Source organism: Trichoderma virens (assembly GCF_000170995.1).
Source record: "Trichoderma virens Gv29-8 chromosome Unknown TRIVIscaffold_6, whole genome shotgun sequence".
NCBI lineage: Eukaryota > Fungi > Ascomycota > Sordariomycetes > Hypocreales > Hypocreaceae > Trichoderma > Trichoderma virens.
In genome coordinates this window covers 530,690-543,784 of record NW_014013743.1, presented here as the reverse complement: position 1 = coordinate 543,784, position 13,095 = coordinate 530,690, and the positions used below count along the sequence as shown (strand labels likewise).

Genomic DNA, 13,095 nt, shown 5'->3' with positions numbered 1-13,095 from the left:
ACATGTGCGCCATCCATGGCAAATATTGGCATTAATGCCGTAAGCTCTAATACTTCCGGAAACCTTCTTTGGGTGACGAGTCGTTTTCTTCAATGAGCATTGACAATCACCCTTTAGGCTGAAGCATATTTTTCTGGGTTCTTCTCCCTTTTTGCCTTGTCCGCTTGACGCAGGAACAGTACGAGTACCTTAATTAATGAAAAGCCCAAGGAGGGGCTGGTTGCCACACAAGCACACGCACGTACGCATACAAAAAAAGTCAAGGAAAAAGGATTCGCACCCCACGGGGAGAAGGCGGATGCGATAGGTGCCACGATGGGGGATCTAGAATGCTCAGCCATCAGATCCTGGCGTGGGAACGTTTCGCCGTGGTTGTTTCTGGTTTGATTTGGCCAGAGCTGCCTTGCGTGAAACAGGCACATAATTGGCCGCTGCGAACTGTTTGTTGTCATACACGCTGCAACGACTGGCACCACGTATGAGCACCAATGTATGTACTTGGTAACGGGGGTCCTCGAGCCAGCGATTCGCCAGCCCAAAGATGCCGCAGCACCAAAACGAAGCATCCGTAGCCTACCAATTGCTCAGGCTCGTCACTTGGGAACACGGCTTCGGCTTCCTTTCCCGCTACCGTCGTCGTCACGTCGCACTGCCCTTGCAGCCGTTTCGTTTCGTTTCCATTTTCTAGACTCCCCCAACGTTCTTTCAGGAGATTTTCGGCGACGCCGCGCGAATAAAGGCGCAAGAGCACAAGCCATTGAGCCGAAAGGACCCTGGTGGCGTTCTGGAGAAGCGCCCCACACAGACGTGCCCTGAATGAGGCACCGAGCCATTTATGTGTGTGTGTGCGAGAGTGTACGAGTACTGTGTGTGTGGTGTGTGTGAGAGAAGGCAACGCACAAATTGTGCTGCGTACGGCGTCCTCCGATCTCGAAAGAAAGCGCCGTTTTGGGCGATGAGGCGAATCTCCTGGGTCTCCTTGGCGGCGTACCGTAGAACACAAGTGCCAGGCTTGTATTTTCTTCGGTGCTCGGTCCAGCTTGTGAATTAGCTTGTGTGCAAAGTTCTCGAAGGAGCAAACACTTTACACTTGGCGGCACGACTCCATACATCTTGAGCCATGGCGTTTTCCCCAGATCTTCAGTGGAAGATTCTGGTCACCCGTCCCTTACCTTAATTCGACCATCTGTGGCTTGCACTCTCGTATGGGGAGAAAGGCGCCGACATGTGGCTTGACCAGATCTTTCACAGCCCCAAGCTGAGGGGTCTCTCGGGTATTGGCAACTATAACGGCATAGACAAACAGCGCCCTTTGACTGACGTCTTGGGATATTTATTAGCTAAAAGAGGCTTTTCTTTATAAACTCAGAGGAGGTGACGTCAAACAGCGCCCTCTTGATTGATCAAGAGGCAGTCTGCGGAGCTGGTCTTCAACTTTCCTCGGTTCGTATTGTTGTTCTTAGAATACGAAAAGTTGATTCTTGAAATTGTTCAGCAAGCGTAGGGAGCTTTGTAAACCTCTTTAGTTTCGTAGTTACGAGCAGAGCCGAATAAATAATCCTACAGCTGAGGACACATGGCAGCATTTTGAAGCTTATTAACTACAAGCTTGTTTTCGCTTTTACACGGCATATCGCAAGTATCAAAGTAGTCGCATTGCATACACCTTGGCTGGGCATTTTGAAGTTGCAGCAGACCTTTCCACCGCCACAATGCCTATTCAGACAGCCACCCTTCGAATTGCTCGTCCATCAGACAACATCGATGCATTGATACCATTCTATGTCGATGGCCTAGGCTTCGAGCTGCTCTTCCGCTTCAACCAACACGAGAACTTTGACGGCATCATGCTCGGCCACAAAGGTGCAGGGTACCATCTTGAGTTTACGGCCAAAAACGGCCACGCCGTCGGCCATGCGCCGACAGAGGATAACCTGCTCGTCTTCTATCTGCCCGAAGGAAACGACTTTAACGAGGCAGTGGCGAGGATGGAGAAGGCTGGGTTCAGTGCCGTGACGAGCTTTAATCCTTACTGGGATCGATGTGGCAAGACATTTGAGGATCCGGATGGATATCGTGTCGTCTTGGTGAGCACTGAGTCACCGTTTTGAAATAAGCATTGGGAGAAAATGGTAGAGAAAAGAGTCAAGGCATATGACTCTCGCCATGATTCCGCTACAGGGATGAGAGCAGCATTGAAACGGCTTGGAGAGGGGTATGGGAATGCTCTTCTGTGCGTGTAGTTGGACTACTCCGTACATGTGCTATCCTGAATTAATACGAGTACCCAGGCTGTTGTGTTGTGGCCGAAACAATAGTTTGGTACATAGGACAATGCAAGCAATTGTCATGGCAGCATGGCAGCATGGCAGCATGGCAGCATGGCAGCATGGCAGCATAAGTTACTTGCTCAGATGACGAATACCGCACTCAAAAGAAAACACGGAGCCATGCTCGGCTCTACTGTATCCTCCCACATCTTTCAGCTGTACCCGCTTTGTCTGAGATCCATGACTAACGACTGAGCTATTGGTGATTATGCCTGGCAAGCGACGCTCGTGCTGTGCATGGGGCTCACGCAAGCCCTGGTACCTGAGATTCCCCGACACGAGGCCGCAATTCTCCGTACCCCAGAGGGTTGAGACTTGATCATGCAGATTCATTCACAATAATCACTTTAATAAAAAAAAAGTGCTTAGCTTGCTGTAGAAAGTATTACAGTAGGTAGTAATTTTGGCGCAGTATGAAGTAGAGGAAAGAGAACTTGAGCTGGTGGAGGCCCCTGTAAATGGAATCAATCGCATCACGTGATTTCGCGACCTACCGTGCGCGCTGCGACTCGTCATTGCTTCACACGTTGGCTATATCGCACAGCTTCTCATGGTAGCGCGGCCAAGCTCAGGCAAGGCTATGGATCATGGACTATCATGCCATCCATGGCCATGACATAGCCAGTTTTGACACATCGAGCTCAACGCGTAAGCTTTCCCGGGTTGGCCGTCGCAGCATTGGGCTAACCTCTCAGATCGTCTGCCAACGGTGCCGGCGTCACAGGCTTGGGAAGACTTGAAGGCCGGCCCGGCTACTCACATCTCGACGGGATTGGGAGCCCTTGATCGTGCATTGCTGGGGCTTGATTCAACTGATTCGAAAGATGCTGTGCTGCAGGGGGGCGTCAAGCGCGGCCAGGTAACTGAGATATGGGGGCCCCCGGGTTGTGGTAAAACTGCATTAGGGTAAGAGAGCGCGATGATATAAATGGCATTCTACGCAAAAGAATGTGTTTTTATTTATATGTCTAGATGCTGATGAGACTTGGTAGAATTCAACTGGCCGCCAATGCCCTGAGTGATGGTAACGGTGTGGTCTGGGTAGGTCGGTTTGACGACTTGAAACAAGATATCCCCCGTTATCACCGCCATCCACTAATACAACCCGATTGTGTCCAGACTGCTTTCAAAAATTACAAACTCAGAGAATAGCAAATGTGCTGAAATGCGTCAAAGAGTCACGACATTTGGCGGGAACAGGGGATACGCAAGACGTAGACCCAAGCAAGTTGGTTCAATACTCTTGCATGACACTGCCTCATCTGCTTGCTTTTATATCTCGACCAACAACAACTACTATTGCTTCGGATGTGTCGCTTGTTATTCTTAGCTCTCCATCGGCCTTGATTAACTCATCTTTGCCAAGGTCATTGGAAGGGAGAGGAAACCCAAAGCAAGCAAAGGGTATGTATTCATCAGTTTAATCCGCCCCCTGTGAGTTTCCCTTCTAATATTATGTTTCTAGGTCCTACTCCATCTTCAAAACGCCTACAAGGGTTACAGTTTATCATCAACACGTTGCAAAAGCTCGCCGCAACTAAGAATTGCGCCGTTGTCTTACTATCGCAATGTGCAACAAAGATGAGAAGCGAGCAGAAACCCACACTAATTCCGGCCATCAACACCACGGTGTGGGAGCAAGGCGTGTCTACAAGGCTAGTTCTATTTCGGGACTGGGCGTGGACTGCAAACAAGTCCTCCAGCGTCTTTCTAGCAGGCCTGCAGAAGATTGACGGTAGGGCGGTTCAAGACGCCGTCGAGCATGTATCTGCATTCAAAGTTGAGCCTGTACGTTACATTGATCACACTCAAGCGCCGGCATTTGAAAATGCTAATCTCAACTTGGACAGACCGGCATATCAAGTGTCCACTACGAAGTCAGTGACCCGGGCATGGAGGTGGCGGCCGTGGCACCCCGTCCAAAGAGGAAACTGGGGCAGACGGAGCTGGAGGTGCCGGACAGCGACGACGACGAAGACTACGGCTGGGCAGACGAAGACGAGGATGCATTGCCACCGCCGCCGTCTCAATGGCAAGGAAGCGAGGACCTGATTCTAGGTAAAGAGGCCGGCTTAAGCGAAGAGGAGCCGGATGAAGGGCTCCAGGACTACTATTATGAAGACGACGAGGTCGGGGATGGCGACCGAAGTAACAACGAGACGGACTGACCTGAGCTTGGAAAAACCGGGGGTGGTTTAAGCGCCGGCAAAACGCCGAATGGCCTTGGCTGCGCCGTACGTGTAGGTATTCCCGAGATGGAGCGAGAGATGGAGCCGCATCTCCACCATGCGGTCTTGCTATCAGTTCGAGACAGGCCTAGCAGTGAATAGCATGACGAGGTGGCGGCGTCCCGGCCGGGAGAGCTATTTAGGGTTAGAACGACTGAGACCAATTGGATTGTATCTTATGAGCACACGATATCATATCTCAGCCGCATGTACGCAGTAATACGAGCTTTAATGAGCATGTGTTTTTTTTTTTCTTTGTGTATGATAACGTACTAAACATTGCTCCTTGGCCATTATTCTAAACCTTAACCTCGGCTAGATCAATCTCCAACCAACGCATCTACAGTAATATCACAGTATCCAGCGAGTCGACGGCGCCTGACTCTTGCTCACATGTGAAAATACTTTGACCCTGGAGGTTCTTCGGAGATGCTTTACCAATCGTCGTCGTCTTCGAAGTCTTCGAAGGCTTCGAACATGGTATGTAGTGGTCGCGATTGAGCTGTAGGTACATTGCGCCTCATCATCGTAGTTCTCGGCGTTGGTCGAAAGACTTGAGCTGGGTTTGCAGGCCTTGTCCAGTTGGAGCGACAGTAGCGATTGCAGTCATGGCTGCTGAAGAAAGAGCTGATTCCTTCGGGCCCCAAGTCGGTGACTCCATAGGCACGGCGTCGAGACAAGATGACGGGATCGGAAAGGACAACTTCACGTTGGTAGATGCCGCCTTGGAGGTCACACAGCACATACATGCCCCCAGATACGTGATAGCTGAAGTGGCTGACAGCCTGCATCACCTCGCCCCAGGCCGTGGACTCGTCATTCCAGCCGGTATTACTGTTGAATTTCTGATAGTTCTGGATAAAGGGCTCAACTAAAGTCTTTTGGCCTGCCCATTCAGCGTCGCAATTAGACGTAAAAGTCCATACGGTAGGCACGTTGATTTTGATCGGCTTGTTCACGATGCACAGCGGTTGAAGCGGTTGACAATTTCTAGAGCTTTATCGACGGCTAATATATCGTGCGTGAAGTATTCCTCCGAAAAGACGGCGCCGCTCTTGAACCATTTCGTAACGCAGGCCTGGTTCTTCCGGGGTCCTGATGTGTACTTTCCCTTGGCCACCCATCGGAACGTGCCCTGGGCCATGGGATAGTCCAGAGCATCATGTTCGAAATTGGCAAAGTTGGAGTGATTGTATCTTCCGCTATCTGCCTCCTCCTCCGCGGGCGTATCCGAAGGGTGTCCGTGAACACAGCCCATGCATCGTGAGAGACTGTCGCCCTTGGTCCACCGCGTGTTTGTGAAGGAAGACTGGCTCAGATAGCGGTTGCAGGCGGCACAGGCGCGACGATGCATTGCTGGACTAGCATCCAATTGGATTTTACCGTGGATGGGGCGGCTAATTCAAGAGCCGCAGGGTTGTTGATCGATTGCATTGGATTGCTGCTATTATTGCATGGAGAGCACAGGGAGATCCTCCGATCTTACCTACTAGGTACGTAGTAGATAGGTGGTAGATGCCACCGTGGTTGAGTTTCTGTTGGCCGTGCCTCAGGCAGCAAATCACTACTACGATTACGATTACCTCTGGCTTGGACGTGTTTCTTTGCTCTTCAAGCATCAATTGAATGCCGCTTCCGTCAGTAAGTAATTATCATCCCGCCCATTGAACGCCGCACACGGGCCTACGAGCACTCGTACTCGTACAAGGCTGATAGGTACTCCGCACTCCTCACAGAAGCCTGGCATGATATTGCTCGCCGCTCGGCTGACATCAACAACTTCGGCTCGGAGAGCGCTCGTACATACTCGTACATCCAAGGGTCCCCATCCCGTACCTTGATGGGTGCGCTGGGCCTTTTTCGGCGGCACATGGATTCCGCAATTTTTTCCTCTTGACGTTTGCCACTGGCCCGTTCAGGCTGTCACGGCCAAGCCACGATGCATTGGGGCCAGCTGTGTTCCTGACTTGCTGGCCATCAGCAAAATTTTCTGTGTGCCTAGCAACCTAGCAACCAAGGCACGGGGTGACTACTGCGTGCTACGAGTATGTACAGTACTGCGTGCCTTTCTCCATCTCCCATCGACCTGGATCCTTTCCCTTTATCTCTGGCCTGCATTATCAGCGTCAATAGTACGGAATCCTCCGTGCTAGCCTGGGGAGAGCAGGTAGCTAACAGCACGGAGTTCGGGTTCGTCTGCTCCCAAGGCTTCACTGGCTTCACTCTTCCTGGTCCATGCGTTTGCCCACATGCTTCTGGAAAGAAGCAAAAAAATTCTCCTAATTGCATCATGAGCCGCCAGCACGGCTAAGAGCCCCGCCGTTATCTTTCTCATCCCACGCCAGAGAATGCGCCGGTTGAGAAATTTTGACGATCCACCCGCCTCAAGCCTTTGTACCTGTGGGGAAAAGATACATGGCTCAAAATCCCCGATCTGACTCCACGTTTTCGTAGGGACACGCCTCTTTGTGCCGGCCCAGCACCTTCTTTTTTTTTTTTTTTTCTTTTTTTTTTTTTCTTGCCTACTTCTTCTGCGCCCACTCTTTTTGGCTGCCAAGCTGCTTCAGTACTCGTACAGGTACAGGTAGCAGGCAGCCTTATTTCTCTGTGCCTTATGCACAAATGTGGACTCGATTCGCCCAAGTCCAAGGGCAATGTCATCATCGAGCGTGTGGCAAATGCAGGCATGCAGCCGGAAGAAGCAGTCCGAATGGAAAGCTGCAGAAAGCGTCCAAAGACTGACAGACAACAGACCGTCTTGACTCAACTCCTGGCCGCATTGCGTGTGCGCCAGCCCTCGCCAAGAGCGCATTGAGCTGTTCCAAGGCCGCGGTGCCTTGGCTGCCCCCAAGCTCTGAGACATTCAGGCCTCCTGTGGAGTCTGCGAGCTTCTGGGGTCTGTATGGGGTGATGGTTCGAGTGAGAAAAAGCGCTCAAGGCCGACGACCGTGCGCTATCTGGCCGATACAACCCATATTGGCATGGGGGTTTCCAAGGCCCAGACAATACGGAGAGCACGGCGGCAATACGATTACGCCTGAAACTGTGTTGGCCTGATTTCTTAGTGCTGTTGTCGTAATATCAACATGCCCTCTTATTCATGGTACGATGAAGCCAATTGTTGACTATTTGCCGAGCATGACACATCTTGGCATGCCCGGTCACGCAAGAATCCAAGGAGCAGCAATGAGGGAATTGCGGAAAGACATACAGGATACTCGTCGTTTATCAAAGTTACCAAGTGCTGAGTGAGATATTGTATTGAAAAGTTGCGCCGAATTTCCCCATGCTGTTCAACACGCGGCGCATCCCGTCCACACAACCGTCAACGTGGTCCCCCATGCCGGATCGACGGCTAGCACACACAAGCGTGCTGCGGAGATAATAGCCTTTTGCGACCGAGCACGGGGAGAAAAGCAACAGAGTGGTATTGGATGATGATATCTCAAAGTCTCTGTGGCGCAAATTACAAGCATGTGGGTGAGCAAGGGCCGGAAAATCCGCAGTAACGTCCATTGTTCAGAAAGCAGACGATTCCTTCTCGCCCTTGCGTTTGCTTTGCCCTGCCGAGGCTCCATTGGCGTACCGACCATGGTATGGGCCTTGTCATGATTCAATTGGCCTCTTGTCACTGTCAAAAGCAACAACACATGCAAAAGACATGGATGAAAAACGCCACTATCGGAACGCCCCGACTGGAATCCGAGAATCCCGCCCAATACCGAGCGTCGACAGGTAGATCGGCGATTCACTGAGAGGGATGCTGCGACCTGCATTTATCGCTCACATCCACCAATAGTCGTTGAGCAGCCGACTACAATAGTCTTCAATAGCCTGAGGATGGGCCCTTGATAGTACCGTATACGGAACGCGCACACCACAGCCAATATATACGAGTACAGCTAAAGTTCCACATTCAGCCCAGGTGAAGGACCTTGTACATAATCACAAATGGCACAGCTGTCTCCTCTCCACCCATGCAATCCATAAACGGGAGCCCTGCATTGGATGTGCAGCGCTTCCGTGGGGTCGCAACATTGGCCTGGATGGAAGGGGAAAGTGGTGATCAAAGCATAGATAGCCGGGCAAGATGGTTAATGGTCTGCTATTAACCATATTGTAGCGGAGGCATAATGTATCGCGTTATGTTTCAAACGACACTCAACATGGGGAGGAGAGAGTCTGGGGCCGGTCACATGGCCATGTTTTGTGGTGTAGGTATGCCAACGTCTATTGGCAATTGTATACGATGATGCTGGAACTGCCTGGATCATGGATCATGCTTAGACAGGGGACAGTGGTATTGGCCCTGGGAGTTTGGCCCTGGCATACACGAAGTTGAGGGATGGTGGCATGGATTTATTGATGAGGCTCAAGTACAGGCTAAATAGGTATATTCCGGGGAAGTCTTGGTCTTCCTTTAGCCGCTGTGATTGTGATTGTGATTGCGTCCAAATGCTTCCTCTAGGATAATAGGCATCTCTGGCCGGATAATGCGCACTATCAACGGTGCGTGGGAGATAGTAAGTACTCGACTCAATACAAACAAATCCCTATCTTCTTTCTAGGATTTATTCCTGGCTTGGCTATCTGGATAAATGTACTTCATGGGAGAGCAAGATATAGTCTCTAGCCTATATTGCTCCGCACCGGGTTATTAATAACTGCTAAAGAATTTTGAGAAGCTGGTTTCCAGTTAACTACATCTTCAGTACTTCTGACCTATTCGACATGAACATCGTCAAGTGACCGTGTTCACATACATGTGCTAGTCTTTTACTTCTGACCTATTCGACACGAAAATCGTCAAGTGACCATGTTCACATACCTGTGCTAGTCTTGGTTTAACCTCCTTCTCAAGAACGTTTTTATTGCTCCTTCTCTCGATTCATGATCAACATGGGCGTGATGCATCACTTTGCCTACATGATCTTAAAATACAACATCAATATATCACACGCTACCGGAAGAGAAATGGCAAATCATTCTGGTCAACCCGGGTACCACCTGCCTTAGTATTTAACCGTAAATACAGGAGAAACAACCTAATGAGTAGCTAGGAGGGATTAACAATCTCTATCTCGACATCATTAATGCGAAACCAAAAGTTCAGGTAGCCTTTCATCGGGTAATAGTTTTCGTCACGCGTACCATCTTCAGCGACATGATCCGATTCGGAGTCAAACCTAACCTGAACGCTTTTATGCCTGATTGTATGATACGGAGTATTGGGATCGGTGAACTGGTAAGTAGCAGAACCGTAAAACATGCTTAGTGGTTTCCGCCAGTAGTGAACGTGATCCCAACCTAGGCGGCACTGTCCTACGGCTCGCTTCGACCCGTTCTCGTACTCGAACAATATGCCTTTGCACAGGCTTCGCCGCTTATCGCTGAAAACGCGTACGCTTGACACACCCTCGAGAGATGCAGACGAGAAGAATGCGTAAGCAAGTGGCCAGACATGATGGGGATCAACATCCACCTCGGTAGTCTCGGTCTGCTTATCGGCATCGGTTCCGATGAATTTCATTAAGCCAGAGCTTGGTATCTCATGGATGAGATTCAGAGGTCGTCGGGAATCTTCCTCCATCTCGTATAAAATCCCTCGGCCAGGTCGTCGTGGCGTGTTATTAGCTCGAGTTCTCGAAGAGTTTGTAGCTCTTTGAGGAGTGCCGACTATAATCTTCCCAGTCTTTGTCCATATCTGTAAAGCTGGGGGTTAGTTTGTCAAACTTAAAACACAACTATTTCGCGTACTCACTGTGAAATGATGTGGTCTATCTGTTGTTACGTTTTGCCTAATCTCCATTGCCGTGATCTTATCCTGGGCCGTGAGTGGCACATAAATCCAGGCGATTTCATGGTCAAACATGGCGCGCAGGTACTTGAATCTCTCTAGATGGTTTGAGCGCCGTCCTGAATGAGCATGGATCTCACGCACAACTCGTGTAGTCAAGAAGAAGGAGATTCCAGTGCAGTGCTCTGGATCTAAACTAATAGCAGCCAGACGGGGGTATGGATGAGGTATGAGACTCATGAGTTGAAGTGGATTTGGAGTGCTCCAAGTGCTGATATGTAGATCCGCCGGGATATGAAGACGACCCAACCCGAGCTAGATGGATTAGTTATTTGAGCCTTTGCACTTGAATTACAACAGATAGTTGCATACCTCAAACTCTATCTTGGCATCTGATAGCCTCTCTATCGGCTCTACCACAAACACGTAAGAGGAAGCCGGCATTTTACCAGTTGTGATTGGTTCAGTATCAGAAAACCGGTCAATGCTGCTAATGCCGCGATGGTCAATTGTAAATCGGATGAAAGAGCCGGCAAGGCTTTCATCTTGCACAAGTTGGGGAGTGCTGCCACGAGACCATGACAGCACTTTGGGAACTTTATAGGTGACTGCTGCTTCTTCCGCATTTGCTGAACCAAGTTCCTGTGCTAACTCAATGGCCGAGCAATATCGCCAGATAATATGCGACTGCAAGTAACTCTGGATTAATCGAATCACTTCTGGCAAGAAGGTCTCTTGAAAGCCGCAGATTTTGCTAATCATCTCCGCTGGACGAACCGCAAGGGTGCTGCTGTTGGAGAATTTGAGCGGCTCCATCTCGCGCCAGGCATATTGCCTTGTTCCCGCCAGCCAGAGGCGTCTATACTTCTCATCATTTTGCTCGGAGTTGTTGTTGTCATTTCCGACGGTGCAATGCCGCTCAAACAGCTCGAAGCAATCTGTGTGTATAGATACGCTCTCTTCGGCAGTTCGACAGGCGTGGCAAAGAGGACTCTTGCAGAATATATTGTGCACCTTCGGTGTCTCACGGAGATGCCAAACAAATTGCTCTGGCCTTGGTATGAGAAATGGCATCTGTCTCATACTCATGCACGATTCACAGTCTTGCCGCTGACAGAACATCAAATGCAGATCCTCTGCCGTTTTCTGTTCGCAGGGCTTCCCTATGCTGCTAAAGATAATGTTCTTGTGTATCTCGAGTACGGAATTCCTATAGACCACTTTATCATGATTAGCAAGACGGGACATCTTCTATCTGCTCGAGATGGATCTTCATACATGCGACTAGGGTTTCACCCGGCAAGAAAAGCTGGCTACAGGCTGCACATTGGTGGTGAATCGTGGTGTGCAACACTTGAGTATCCGTCTCTGATGATCCTTCTCCCTCTCCGAAGGGATGCATCAGACCAGGATGCATCACCATAGAGGGATGCATCACAGAGGGATGCATCAGATAGTGATACATTTTCGTAAACGACCCAGGAAGTGACGGTCGCGATGGGCAGCAATTGAAGCTGGAGAATTGGTGAAGTGGGAGCACAGCCTGCTGCCCAACAAGATGTTGATGCAAGGTGAAAAGACGGGAGTGTCAATTGGTGGAATTTGCTTGATGTACAGCCAGAAGGTCGAGGTATACGCGGACAGGCTTCAAATATTCACATATAGCTAAACTATATCGAGGCCAAAGACTGGTATTGGAGCAAAGGTCTCTAATCTGCATTCAGTTTGGATGTCCGTGGATGGTTGGAATATTTGTGTGGATATTTGGAAGTGATCATCGATCATCGATCCAGATTTGAGATACTGCCGAAAACACTTAGCAAGATTAGCTGAAAAGATAATCTCACCTTTCATTTTTATCGTCAATATGCTTCATACTGGCAATAAATAAGACTCTTATAATCCAAGGTATTGGAGATACCATCCTCAAGATGTCATCTTCTTCTACTACTTCAAGCCTTGTTTCCAGCCTTGTCCCTTCACAATTTTCCACCAACGATCATCGCCAATCTATCTAACAGCCAAGCCCGAAGCCCATGTACATTCTACATGAACAAATACAACGTCTGCCGCCCAAAAACCTCAACTGATTGGATGATTTACGCCTCAATCCGAAACCAAAAAAAGCAAGCAATTCCAGGGTAAGCCACCCTCTTTCAAGCATCTGAATCCTTACATAATCCCAAACGCGGGCAGCAAGCCACACGCGCCACAGCTCATGCTTCAGCTGCGGAAAGTCGCCTCACATTCTCAACCTTGCCAATTTCCCAGTCAACCGAATAGCAAAAAAAAAAGACTGGCCTGCTGGGAAAATTCCCTGACAAACGAGAAACGCCACCAAACGGAGACGCTTCTTCGACATGAAGTTTTGAAGACGCGTGTCGATAAGGATTTTGTATTGAGTGCTGTGGAAGTCGAACCGAAATCGATGGTGACAGGAAGAAGAATCTCTTAGTCGTCTGTGTGTTGCAGGTGAGTTGATTCGTCGCGGATGTCATCTTTCTCTCCACTTTGTCTTTATTCAAGAGGCTACAAACGCGCTCTTCGCTGCTCAAGGCTATGGAAGTCTCAAATCTTTATGCATTCAGAATGACTTTTGCCTGGTGGCATTGGCGGTGGCATGAGCAGTGCCCATCCTTTATGAGATTCCGCGTTACGCCCGTTTGCATCCATACACCAGCCTCCATGTTATATATGCACATCGAATCATCTGCTTTTGGGCTATTACGACCCCTTGATT

At 49.6% G+C, this 13,095-nt stretch overlaps 4 protein-coding genes across 4 annotated transcripts; 2 read left to right on the top strand and 2 right to left on the bottom strand.

Moving 5' to 3' along the window:
- Nucleotides 1-1,712: 1,712 nt before the first annotated feature.
- Nucleotides 1,713-2,302, top strand: TRIVIDRAFT_230490 (uncharacterized protein; the record flags this gene model as incomplete). Its single annotated transcript, XM_014101033.1, has 1 exon — nt 1,713-2,302. One exon carries the CDS (start codon nt 1,713-1,715, stop codon nt 2,109-2,111), a length of 399 nt encoding a protein of 132 aa, XP_013956508.1.
- A 752-nt stretch (nt 2,303-3,054) lies between these two features.
- On the top strand, nt 3,055-4,426 carry TRIVIDRAFT_117440 (uncharacterized protein; the record flags this gene model as incomplete). Its single annotated transcript, XM_014101032.1, has 4 exons — nt 3,055-3,236; nt 3,400-3,734; nt 3,796-4,118; nt 4,181-4,426. Coding segments are annotated over 4 exons (1,086 nt in total), but the record flags the coding sequence as incomplete, so codon positions are not given.
- A 566-nt stretch (nt 4,427-4,992) lies between these two features.
- Nucleotides 4,993-6,016, bottom strand: TRIVIDRAFT_209083 (uncharacterized protein; the record flags this gene model as incomplete). The annotated part of the gene is made up of 2 exons (XM_014101031.1): nt 4,993-5,392; nt 5,518-6,016. The coding sequence occupies 2 exons, from the start codon at nt 5,910-5,912 to the stop codon at nt 4,993-4,995; spliced, it is 795 nt and encodes a 264-aa protein (XP_013956506.1).
- A 3,598-nt stretch (nt 6,017-9,614) lies between these two features.
- On the bottom strand, nt 9,615-11,820 carry TRIVIDRAFT_60850 (uncharacterized protein; the record flags this gene model as incomplete). Its single annotated transcript, XM_014101030.1, has 4 exons — nt 9,615-10,262; nt 10,320-10,670; nt 10,728-11,575; nt 11,634-11,820. The coding sequence occupies 4 exons, from the start codon at nt 11,818-11,820 to the stop codon at nt 9,615-9,617; spliced, it is 2,034 nt and encodes a 677-aa protein (XP_013956505.1).
- Nucleotides 11,821-13,095: the final 1,275 nt, after the last annotated feature.